Raw genomic sequence first — 12704 nt, forward strand, 5'->3', positions numbered from 1 at the left:
CTTCTCTCCTCTGTTCTTCTGACCCTATTTTCTCATCTGCTCCTCTTCTCCTCTGGCTCTCTGACCCTTTCTCCTCTTTTGACCCTCCCCTCCTCTTCTCCTCTCCTCAGACCCTCTCCTCCTCTGACTCAGAGCCTCTCCTCCTCTGACCCCTTCTCTTCTTCTGACCCTCTCCTCCTCTGACCCTCTGACCCTCTCCTCCTCTTCTCTTCTCCTCAGACCCTTTCCTCCTCTGACTTAGAGCCTCTCCTCCGACCCTCTCCTCCCCTGATCTTCTGACACTTTCTCCTCTTTTGACCCTCTCCTCCTCTTCTCCTCTCCTCAGACCCTCTCCTCCTCTGACCCCCTCTGTTCCTCTGACCCTCTCTCTGGCCACAGGGCTCTGGGGATGTGAAGTTCCACTTGGTCATGTACCATCATCGTTTAAATCGTGTCACAGACAGAAACATCACTCTAATCCTCTTTTCTGACCCCCTCTCCTCCTCCTCCTCTGACTCTCTCCCTCTCTGACCCTCTCTCTGGTCACAGGGCTCTGGGGATGTGAAGTACCACTTGGGCATGTACCATCGTCGTATAAACCGCGTCACAGACAGAAACATCACTCTGTCTCTGGTGGCCAACCCGTCTCACCTGGAGGCCGTGGATCCTGTGGTCCAGGGAAAGACCAAAGCTGAACAGTTCTACTGCGGAGACAACGACGGCAAGAGGGTAACAACAGGGGTGCTGCGCAGGCTTAGGGCAGTTTAAAGGCCAGGGACATGTTTTAGCCCTGCCCACTTGGTCCTTTTTTGATACTGTGATATTGATAATTCACAGTGACATTACACTGGGTGTGTTCTATAGGTACATGTATGATGGAAACAATGCATGGCAAAACAATGCACACATAAAACATTGTCAACAAGTTTTAAAATAGTCTGAAAATTCAAGAGAAAAATGCAAAATGGGTTCAAACAACACATTTTCAGGAGCCTGTGAGTAGGAGTTTGATTTTCAACAAAAAGGTGAGAGCGACTAACTGAAAAACTGTTGGCTAAGCTAGCTAGCTTGTAGCAATAAAGTTATGTGAGAAGGAATTGTTTCACAGCAGAAATCAGCTCATCTGCTGTAGTTATAACTAAATCCTTTATGGTCAGATTGTCTTAATGCAGACATGCCCAAACTGTGGCCCTGGGGCCAAATGCAGCCCTCCAACCAATTTTTCTTGGCCCTCAAGCTTTCAGGTGAATTGCCCCATATTACCTTAAACTGTACTTTTTACCCGACATTTCTTCATTCCATAGAATCTGAGTGCTACAATAAAACAAAAACTTTAAACCAGTACTAATTGTTAAAAACATCAACAATAAGCTTTCCTAAATAAAAAGGTTTTTAGATTAGCTTTAAAAGTATTCACTGTATTGGCGACCAGTCTATGACCCCCAATCAGCCCTCTGCTTTGTCTGTGTTTTTATATGTGGCCCTTAAAGAAAAGTTTGGACACCTCTGTAGTGAAACCTCAGAGTAAAGGGAATGTTGATGACATCAGTTGCAAAGTATCAGTTGCAACATGACACAGAAACAACTGATATTTTACAGTTAAATTTTTCTTATTTATCTGTTTTCACTGCACGATACCTGTTGTAAAGAGCATTTAACTAGACAAGTATAAGTTCAAATCAGGTACAGGCCCTTTAAAGTGGACTTTCTGACTGCCATTGTTCAGGTGATGTCGATCCTGCTCCACGGAGACGCCGCGTTCGCCGGTCAGGGAATCGTCTACGAGACGTTTCACCTGTCGGACCTGCCGTCGTACTCCACCCACGGCACCGTGCACGTGGTCGTCAACAATCAGGTGAGACTGGACGAAATCTGATACTACTACAATGATTACTACTAACACAATTACTACTACTGCTGCTACTACCACTAACATGACGAATGCTGGTTCCGCTACTATTGCTGCTAATACGACAACTTCATCTACTACAATGGGTACTATGACCAAACCTCCTTCTGTGGCCACACCTCCTTCAAAGTCTGATCTCGTTGGATTTCTGAAGCTAAGTAGGGCTGGGCTTGGTCAGTATTTAGATGTGATACCATTGGGCATACCAGGTGACAGGGGGGTCGCCAGTGGAAAAAACTGTTGTTTGTCCTTTTGGAAGACACTTCACCTACATTGTCTAGTGTCAATGTGCTGTGGAAATTTTGGTGGTGGGACGGGCTGATGGCACAGATTGGCAGCCTTGTTTCTGTCAGTTTGTCTCGGCAGCTGTGGCCCACCACTGAGTGTGGAGTGAATGAACAACGCACCAAATTGTAAGGTGATTTTGAGTGTCTGGAAAATGCTAATGCATTTTTATTATTAACTGTATGGACACTCAGACCAACTTGTGTTATGTCCATAGGCAAGACACTTCACCCACATTAATTTCCTTTTGTAGTTCATGGGAGGAGGAGCCATAGTGCGAACACAGTGCAGATAATACAGTGAACTCAGCATCACAGAACTGATCAAAATTACCTCAAATTGGCAAAACATTCCACATTTACATTGTTTGATATTTTAATGTCCAATGTCCCGTTTCAAATAATAAATAAATTCTCCCCTCTCCTGTCCTCCTCCCTCTTTCTCTCTCAGATCGGCTTCACCACAGACCCTCGTATGGCTCGCTCGTCCCCCTATCCCACAGACGTCGCTCGTGTGGTGAATGCTCCGATCTTTCACGTAAACGCCGACGACCCCGAGGCCGTGATGTACGTGTGTAACGTGGCTGCAGAGTGGAGAGCCACCTTCCACAAGGACGTCGTGGTCGACCTGGTATGAAAGCAGCAATGACTGTGGACTTCTAACGTCATCTTTGTCAATTTAAATACAATTATTTTCTTTGTTCGAGACTAAATCTAATTCAAACTTTATTCAAACCAGTACTTCTCTTGGAAACATAAAACACTGACAGCAAACAGTGCATTCATTTAAATGTCCTATATGACACAAAATTGACTATTGTGAGGTTTAAGTCATGTTATGCTGCTACCTCCTCAAAAACATAGCTAGAGGTGTGTTTTGTTTCATTCACACGTTTGAGGAACCCTTTATTATTAGTCATCTCCTTTTACCTTTAGTTACCTTTCAAATGGTTCTAGTGAAGGTGCATTGAGTTTAAAAACACAGTGGAGCACTTCCTGTATTACCACATGACATCACAAGGTGGAACAGAGTGTTTTCAGTCTGAGAGAAGAACTCCTAAATGTGTGTTGTGTGTTAAAAGTTGTGTATTTGTGTGTTAAGTGTGTGTGAATGAAACAAAACACAACTCCAGGTCTGTTTGTGATGAGTAAACTACATTAGAACACAGATCAGAAAACATAAGAGGCCTTTAAAGGTGCACTCTGTAATGTTTGTGGTTCGTGCATTAGCTGCTTTCTTTCATGGAGATTTTCTTTCTTTGCCTGAAATGTACGACATAAACTTATCTCAATGGACACACTCTCCACCAGAAAATTTAGTCAGTGCATCTTCACATTTTCCATTAGGCCACATTGTTCTGAATGTTTTGCCTGTTTAAAAATCCATTATCATTAAATATCATCAATAAGGCACATTTTGAGATTTTGGATTACATTTACTCCCATTCAAAGATTCCTGTGTTCTTCTTGTTTCTTTGCTGCTAACGTCTATTTCCTTATTGTGATTTTTCAGGTGTGCTATCGTCGCATGGGCCACAATGAAATGGACGAGCCCATGTTCACTCAGCCACTCATGTATAAACAGATTAAGAAACAGAAGCCAGTGCTGCAGAAGTACGCAGAGAAACTGATCAGCGAGGGAGCTGTGACAAGGCAGGAGTATGAGGTAAATTCAATTCGCCTTTACATCTGTACAAACATGTACTGAAATGCCTGGGATTCTGAACCAGGCTTTCTCCAGACGGATGTGTGGAATGGCTCTCGCTGAAAGCCATTCTAGCGTTCCATAGAATCCTGTATAAATCTCAATTTTCAGAAAAAACACTACTGTTCTTCCAAATGACTCAGCCTCACTACATATTCTGGTCCATCAAAGTATTGGAAAACATATCACAGTAAGGCCTTGCTCCTAAGACATTGGATTATAAATCGGTTAGGTTGGGACTAATCACTGTGTGTGTCATGTCTGATTTGTATGTGATATTTTTGTCTTTAGGAGGAAATTGCGAAGTACGACAAGATCTGTGAAGAGGCGTACGCTCGCTCCAAAGACGAGAAGATCCTGCACATCAAGCACTGGCTGGACTCACCCTGGCCCGGTAACACTGATACTACTGCTACTGCTACTGCTACTACTGCTACTACTGCTACTACTCAAATCAGGCTAGAAATCTAGGGGTAATAATGGACTCAGACATGAACTTTAACAGCCACATCAATAACATCTGCAGCTTTTTACCATCTAAAAACATTGCAAAAGTCAAAGGTAAACTGTCAAAACCAGAATTAGAGAGACTTATCCATGCATTTGTCTCCAGTAGGTTAGACTACTGTAACAGCCTGCTCACTGGCCTCTCCAAACGAGCCTTAACACAGCTGCAGTACATCCAGAACCCTGCTGCTCGGTCCCTGGCTAGAACCAGGAAGTACTTCACACATGCGTCCTGTGCTCAGGTCTCTACTCTGACACCTGTGACTCAGAGAATAGACTTTAAAGAAGCTCTGCTTGTGTACAACTCTCTCCATGGCCTAGCACCAAAGTAGTCTCCGACATGTTAGTGCCATATGAACCATCTCACACTCTGAGGACTTCAGGGACCGGCCTCCTGATGTAGTCCTGGTTTAGTCCTGGTTCAATTCTTGTTTAGTCCCTACCACTACTACTGATAATACAACCATTACTAGTGCTACTGCCACTACTTATTTTACTGCATGCTGTTGTGTTTTCTTGTAGGTTTCTTTACTCTGGATGGACAGCCCAAGTCCATGAGCTGCCCGTCCACTGGTCTGACTGAAGAAAATCTCAACCACATCGGGGGTGTGGCCTCCTCTGTGCCCGTTGAGGACTTCACCATACATGGAGGTAACCAGTAAATACTACTACTACTACTGCTATTGCTACTACTATTACTACTATTATTATTCTATATCCAGTTCAGTACAGGTCCAGTACAGGTCCAGTCCTGGTCCAGTCCTGGTCCAGTCCTGGTCCAGTCCTGGCCCAGTCCTGGCCCAGTCCTGGTCCAGTCCTGGTTTAACCCTCTCTTGTCTTATTCCAGGTCTAAGCAGGATCCTTAAAGGCCGTGGGGAGATGATCCGTAACAGGACTGTGGACTGGGCTCTGGGAGAGTACATGGCCTTTGGGTCTCTGTTGAAGGAGGGCATCCATGTGAGGCTGTCTGGGCAGGATGTGGAGAGGGGGACCTTCAGGTAAAAGTTACACAATGAAGCTTTAAAGCTTTTAACCATGTTCCACTGTCTCCTCATGAATACAAACCTGGGGTTGGATTTTGTTTCTCTGTTGGTTCAATAATCTACTATCAGTGGATTCATCAGTGGTCTCATCCCTCCTTCTCTTCTCACACTGATGTTTGTGTTTTGTCCCTTCATAGCCACCGTCACCACGTGCTCCATGATCAGAACGTGGACAAGCGCACCTGTATCCCCATGAACCACATGAGCCCAGACCAGGCTCCTTACACAGTCTGCAACAGCTCCCTGTCCGAGTACGGCGTCCTTGGTGGGTCAAAACTCAAACACATTAAGCCATCATAGGCACGTCACAACAAGCTGTTGCCATGATAACCCTTTATAGATGCTGACTGTAGTCATGTATTTTAATGTTTTGTACTTTGTCAGGTTTCCAGCTGGGTTTTACTTGATCTTAATGTATATTTTTCTTCTCAGGTTTCGAGTTAGGTTTTGCGATGGCAAGCCCGAACGCTCTGATCCTGTGGGAGGCTCAGTTTGGAGACTTCCATAACACGGCCCAGTGCATCATTGACCAGTTCATCTGCCCGGGTCAGGCCAAGTGGGTCAGACAGAATGGCATTGTGCTGCTGCTGCCCCATGGACTGGAGGGCATGGTACATGAGGAGCCATCTTTAGACTGTATGAGTCTAGATACAGACTCTAGGGGAATATGTAGCTCTAGAGGAGCCGTAGACAGGTGTCTGTTGTATGTGTGGTTTACAGTAGATCCAGACGTTAATGTCTGTTGTGTAGTTTGTTTACAGTAGATCCAGACGTTAATGTCTGTTGTGTAGTTGGTTTACAGTAGATCCAGACGTTAATGTCTGTTGTGTAGTTGGTTTACAGTAGATCCAGACATTAATGTCTGTTGTGTAGTTGGTTTACAGTAGATCCAGACATTCATGTCTGTTGTGTGGTTGGTTTACAGTAGATCCAGACGTTAATGTCTGTTGTGTGTTTGGTTTACAGTAAATGTAGACGTTAATGTCTGTTCTGTGGTTGGTTTACTGTAGATTGAGACGTTCATGTCTGTGGTGCATGTGGTTTACAGTAGATCCAGACATTCATGCCTGTGTTTGTCCTCAGGGTCCAGAGCACTCTTCAGCCCGACCTGAGAGGTTCCTCCAGATGTGCAACGACGACCCCGACGTGCACCCGGTCAGACTCTGCTCCTCTGCTGTCGGGTTTATTTTACAAAAGGAATTTTAGATTTTGAAGCATTAAATACTCAAGTATAAAGTGCCATGTTCTGTAGTGCAGCTACACAGGGATAGATAATACTGGCCATTTAACACATAGAAATTAGTCCTGGTTCATGTCTCTAGTTTAGGTTCAGTCCTGTTTTAGTCCCTGCAGTAGTCCTGGTCTAGTATCTGGTTCTAGTACTTCGTTCTAGTTCCCGGTTCTCTTATTTAACCCCTATCTCTCCTGGTTCAGTCCCTTCTTTATTCCAGGTTTACTCCTGCTTTACTCCAGGTTTTGTTTTGCTTTAAACCCTGTCTCTCCTGGTTCAGTCCCTGGTTCAGTCCCTGCTTTAGTCCCGCTTTAGTCCCGCTTTAGTCCCGCTTTAGTCCCACTTTAGTCCCGCTTTAGTCCCGCTTTAACCTGTGTCTTCTCCTCGTTGCAGCCCATCACAGAGGACTTTGCCGTTCAACAGTTGTACGACTGTAACTGGATCGTGGTGAACTGTTCGTCTCCAGGAAACTACTTCCACGTTCTGAGACGCCAGATACTGCTGCCCTTCAGGAAACCAGTGAGACCGGAGACAAAACTAACCACAACACCACTGCAAGAAACTACAACCCCACAACAACCAACACACCATAATTAACATAACACCACGACAAGCAACCACCAATCTAACTGCAACATTTAAACAAATGGCTAAGATCTCACTGCTTATCAGGAAGCCAGTGAGACCAGAGACAAAACTAACCACAACATCACAACAAGCAACTACAAAACTAACCACAGCATCACAACAAGCAACCACAAAACCTAACCACAACACCACAACAAGCCACCACAAACCCTAACCACAACACCACAGCAAGAAACCACAAAACTAACCACAACACCACAAGAACCAACACAAAACTAACCACATCACAACAACCAACCACACAACTTACCACAACATCACAACAACCAACCATACAACTTACCACATCACAACAAGCAACCACAAAACCTAACCACAACACCACAACAAGCAACTACAAAACTAACCACAACACCACAAGAACCAACACAAAACTAACCACAACATCAGAACAACCAACCACACAACTTACCACAACATCACAACAACCAACCACACAACTTACCACAACATCACAACAACCAACCACACAACTTACCACAACACCACAACAAGCAACTACAAAACTAACTACAACATCACAACAACCAACCACAAAACCTAACCGCAACACCACAACAAGCAACCACAACACCACAACAAGCAACCACAACACCACAACAAGCAACCACAAAACTAACCACAACACCACAAATAGACATGGGGTGATATTAAAATTAGGTGTCAGGATTACCATGGCCAAAATAATTGCAATAAACGATTACATCATGACAGCGATTAAAGCTGTTGACAATTTAAAAATGCTCTGGATATGAATCATTATAATTTGAATATTATAATGAAATTCCATGTTTAAACAACTTCTATATAAATGTACTTTATCAGAGAAAACCACTACGAGCTAGCAGAGTGCATTCTGGAGACGTAGCTTTGTTCTCCACATTCTGGTGATAAAATGGAGATTATCTTTGTTGTGTTTGTTGTCTACGTTTTGTTTTATGTTTTTTTATATATACCTAACCGCAACAAGCAACCACCAGTATAAGCTAACATTTAAACACAGCTCAGATCCTTCTGCCCTTCAGCAAACCAGTGAGACAAATCAAACCACACCACCACCACATTCACTACAAAACCCTGAAAAAAAATCTGCCACACAAAAGTGCCATGTTTCTACTGAATATAGAACAATAATATATTCAAAAATGAACAATTAAAGATTGTGATGGCTGGTTTCATTAGTCCCAAATATGTTTTACAGCTCAACTGTTCTCATAAAGTAAAACATCTCTGTAGAGAAAATAAATGCTGCGTAGGATGTGTTTTGAGCCCTAAATAATCTATTCTAATGGTCTAATCTAACTAGTCTGAACAATGGGAGTGAAACCTGCTTCTTCTGTTCCAGCTGATCGTCTTCACTCCCAAATCGCTGCTGCGCCACCCAGAGGCCAGGTCCAGCTTTGACGAGATGCTCCCAGGTAACACTTTTAAAAGATGCATTGTTTATGCAGCTCTTGAGGTCAAAATAAGTCAGCTGTGTACTGTCTGAATATAATTATTAAGCTTTTCATTGTCTAAGAATCAGAAAGTGTGTGTTAACATGCTAGTTTGTGTTAGCGTTGCTGTCAAGGCAAAACTCTACTCTGGTCTGTGAGAGTTGTGAAAAGTGCTTATAAACTAATCATGATGAATAATTAGCATGCTCTGAATGCATAAGGTAAGTGAGGAGTAACTTTGGACCATTGCAAACTGTTTAAAATGAACTTGTTCTGTTTTTGAATGTTTTTAAGACTGTAAAAATCAGGTAGACTTAAATGCTCAGAGATGAGTGTTGTTTGCAGGGACACATTTCCAGAGGTTGATTCCTGAAGGGGGCGCTGCAGCTCAGAACCCACAGTCTGTGAAGAGAGTGTTGTTCTGCACCGGCAAAGTCTTCTATGAGCTCAACAAGGAGAGGAAGTTACGTGGGCTGGAGGACCAAGTTGCCATCGCCAGGGTGGAGCAGGTACTGCAGCAGGAGGGTGTAGGTTCAACTCCTTTGTGGCAGAGTGGTTACCCTCTCTTTCTCTCCGTAGTTGTCTCCGTTCCCGTTTGACCAGGTGAAGGCAGAGGTGGAAAGGTTCCCAAACGCAGATCTGGTCTGGTGTCAGGAGGAGCACAAGAACCAGGGTTACTATGACTACGTGAAGCCCAGAATCCGTACCACCATCCAGAGAACCAAACCTGTGTGGTACGATTTCACCCAATCACACTTTTCTACAGTAAACACCAGTACAGATCTGTTGTGCAAGCAGCTCTTGAGGTCAAAATAAGTCCACTGTGTGCTGTCAGCATCTAATATAAAGCATTTTATTGTCCGAGAATCAGGAAGTGCGCATTAGCATGCTAGTTGTTGGCTTTACAGTGACGGTAAAATTCCGCTTTGGTCTCTATGAGACTTGTGAAAAGCTCTTATAAACTCATAGACCACTGCAAACTGTTTAAGATTAACTTTTTTCACAATAAAAATCCAGTACAGTGACTTTATAAGGTTCTATATTAGGTCATTTTGTAATGCTGTTTCCTCCTCAAAAACAGACCTGGAGGTGTGTTTTTTTTCATTCACACATATTTGAGTAACACTTTATTATTAGTCTGGAACAGAACAGTTTGAGCTTTGGAGATGTAGACACCTTGTGATGTAGTGGTAGTTTCAAGTTCACAGCTCCTTTTACCTTTAGTTAAGTAGAGACTGGCAACGCCAGGGCTGAAATCATCCAAATGATTCTATTGAAGATGTATGAAGTTTAAAACCACAGTGGAGCACTTCCTGTGTTACCACATGACATCATAAAGTGGAACAGAGTCATTTCTGTTTGAGAGATGCCTAAATGTGCAGGGTTTGTGTGTTAAACATGTGTGAATGAAACAAAACACAACTCCAGATCTGTTTGTGATGAGCAAACAGCATAGCTCAGAGAATAGTGTAATCCGGGAACCTTTAAGCCGTTTTAGAATCAGTATAAGGATTTTTTGTATTTATTTAGTTTTTTTTTAAATTAGTTTTTAATGAAATGTTGATTTTTTAAATGTGTTTTAGGTATGCCGGGCGAGGGGACCAGCCGCTGCTTCCAGCCACAGGAACAAAAACACTCACCTGATGGAGCTGCGACGCTTCCTCGACTCCGCCTTTGACACTGGACACGTTGAGGATGGAGTAGGATCAGAGGTCACAGAGGGGTCAGAGGTCAGGGGGGCCGAGGTGGGCGAGGTTACAAGGGGAAAAGACATCTCTGTTACAAGCGATGCTGCTCAAACTGAAGCAGAAACTCTGACCTGAGAATTTAAAGGTTTTATCTTTATCATCGCGGTATCTCAAAATATGAAAATAAAATGTTTTGGATTCTTTGGGAAACAGTAGCTTCAGTTTCACACATAAAAACAGGAGAAAGTGACCTGAATATTCAAAGTCCAGTATTTGAAACTGGAACAAGAACAAACATGTCAAATATTTGTAGTTTTTTAAAAGTTAAAACCATATTTCTTTGACAAAACGGGTAAAAATATAAAACTTCCATTATCATTTGTTATGTCATGGGTGAACATAAAATTCTACAAACTTAAGACATTTTGGAAATACTTAAAATGTAGAAATATTGGCCTTAAAAAAATTGTAAAATTTAAGTTGAACATTTTAAGATTAAGTTGTTCCATTTTATTAAGAAAAGTGTGGGAAAATATGAGCATTTCGATCTCATTTTGTCCAAAACATGAATGAAATCACTCCTTTTTCTCTTTTATTTCCAGGTCAGAGGTCGTATTTGACTTTTGATTTTCGCCCAGTGTGTTTTGCCTTTTGCAGGTGTAGATTTAAACATGTGATATTTACTCTCAAACACTTTTGTTGGCACATCCTTGACATGAACACTGTGATCAGCCGAGCTCGGGACAACTTCAAATTTCAGTTTAAAATTAAGCTTTTTTAGATTTTTTTTTTTTTTTAAGTTTAAAATGTTTGAAATTTGGTGAAATATTGTATTGTACATTTTTAATTTTTTTTTGCGTGTATGTTCCTGCTTTCGAGTCATCTTAAAATTTTACAGATTTGCAAAACAGATATTGTGAAGTAAATAGTTAATAATTTTGTGGTAAAATGAAACGATGGAATGAAAAAATCTGTTTGAAAGTATCGCTACATACTGTTGGTTTTTATTGAATGTCAAATTAACCATAGCTGTCAAACCAAATTACTTTCACTTTATAGAATCTATTCCTTAGTATTGAAATGGAGTTTGAAATTTTATTATCGCAACATTTTGCCAAAGGACACAATGGCACTACAGGGACAAGGTTTGAACTGGTGACGCTGCAATTGCTGGGTGAATGCTTAACCCTCTGCTCCACACAAGAGTTTCAAAGAGTTTTTAGTTGAGTGTTCTGAAGTTGTCCCGTGTTCCTCTGTCCTGTGTCTGAACTCTGCACTGCTGTTTGAACCGGTGCAAAACACGACCAGTAAAAAGCAACTATTTATTTTCATAACCAGGGAAACGACTCGCTGCGAAGAACCAATAAAAACTGTATTACTCCAACCACATCTGAGTCGAGTTTGATTCCCCAGGAACAATCATAGAATCTTTATAGTCTAACCTGAATCGAGACGGGTGAAAATCCACTGTCAGACTGCAGACGTGTGGACCTGGTTTAGACCTGGTTTAGACCTGGTTTAGACCTGTTTTAGACCTGGCTTAGTCCTGGTTTAGACCTGGTTTAGACCTGGTTTAGACCTGGTTTAGACCTGGTTTAGACCTGGTTTAGACCTGGTTTAGACCTGGTTTAGACCTGGTTTAGACCTGTTTTAGACCTGGCTTAGTCTTGGTTTAGACCTGGCATAAACTTGGTTTAGTCCTGGTTTAGAGTCACTCTACTTTAACCTGAACTGGAGGTCAGAGGTCAGAATCCTCAGGTGGAAATCTTTATGTAACTGTCAGATTACAGATGTGTTGACCTGGTTTATGGTTAATATCTCTAATCACTGGGCCTATCCACATGAAACAAAAAAACTGGCACAAACGTCACAATAACCACAACAGCTTCAGAAAATGGAGCCATTATTCAATCCTAAAGACGTCAGTGTTGTCATTTGAAAGGACTTTTAAATCATAAAATTAATATGAGAAGTTTGTGGAGCTGATCCCAAACTAATAAATGAGAAGGTTTCAACATTTGTGGCACACAAGTTTGGAGATTTCTTTCAAAACAGTGAATATCCCAGAGTTATATCTGAAATTATGACATCAGATTGTAGAACATGAACTCAAATGGTTGAATCTCAGTAGTTTTAAGACCCATCATAATTTTACTCAAGTAATCTATAGTGCAGTGTAACAGTACTCTTACTCAAGTAAAAGTTGTGGTTCCTCTTCCCACTGCGAGTAAGTCTGAAGTTACTTGAGCTTTATGTTGACAAGATGAAATGATT

The 12704-nt window shown here is 42.1% G+C and overlaps 1 protein-coding gene across 4 annotated transcripts in view; it reads left to right on the forward strand.

The window, feature by feature from the left end:
- The window catches only part of ogdha (oxoglutarate dehydrogenase a), a 33402-nt gene extending 21565 nt beyond the window's left edge, over positions 1-11837 (forward strand). For all 4 annotated transcript variants that reach the window (XM_055224021.1, XM_033972083.2, XM_055224022.1 and 1 more), the window contains 15 exons: positions 529-708; positions 1706-1834; positions 2624-2803; positions 3686-3838; positions 4169-4271; positions 4907-5035; positions 5232-5382; positions 5565-5692; positions 5860-6038; positions 6511-6582; positions 7052-7177; positions 8652-8724; positions 9088-9251; positions 9322-9476; positions 10326-11837. In XM_055224021.1, coding sequence (XP_055079996.1) covers positions 529-708; positions 1706-1834; positions 2624-2803; positions 3686-3838; positions 4169-4271; positions 4907-5035; positions 5232-5382; positions 5565-5692; positions 5860-6038; positions 6511-6582; positions 7052-7177; positions 8652-8724; positions 9088-9251; positions 9322-9476; positions 10326-10386 — 1983 coding nt within the window. In that variant the 3' untranslated portion in view covers positions 10387-11837. The remainder of the gene's footprint in view (positions 1-528; positions 709-1705; positions 1835-2623; positions 2804-3685; positions 3839-4168; positions 4272-4906; positions 5036-5231; positions 5383-5564; positions 5693-5859; positions 6039-6510; positions 6583-7051; positions 7178-8651; positions 8725-9087; positions 9252-9321; positions 9477-10325) is intronic.
- Positions 11838-12704: the final 867 nt, after the last annotated feature.

This window comes from Periophthalmus magnuspinnatus, chromosome 9 (genome assembly GCF_009829125.3).
Source record: "Periophthalmus magnuspinnatus isolate fPerMag1 chromosome 9, fPerMag1.2.pri, whole genome shotgun sequence".
Classification (NCBI taxonomy): domain Eukaryota; kingdom Metazoa; phylum Chordata; class Actinopteri; order Gobiiformes; family Gobiidae; genus Periophthalmus; species Periophthalmus magnuspinnatus.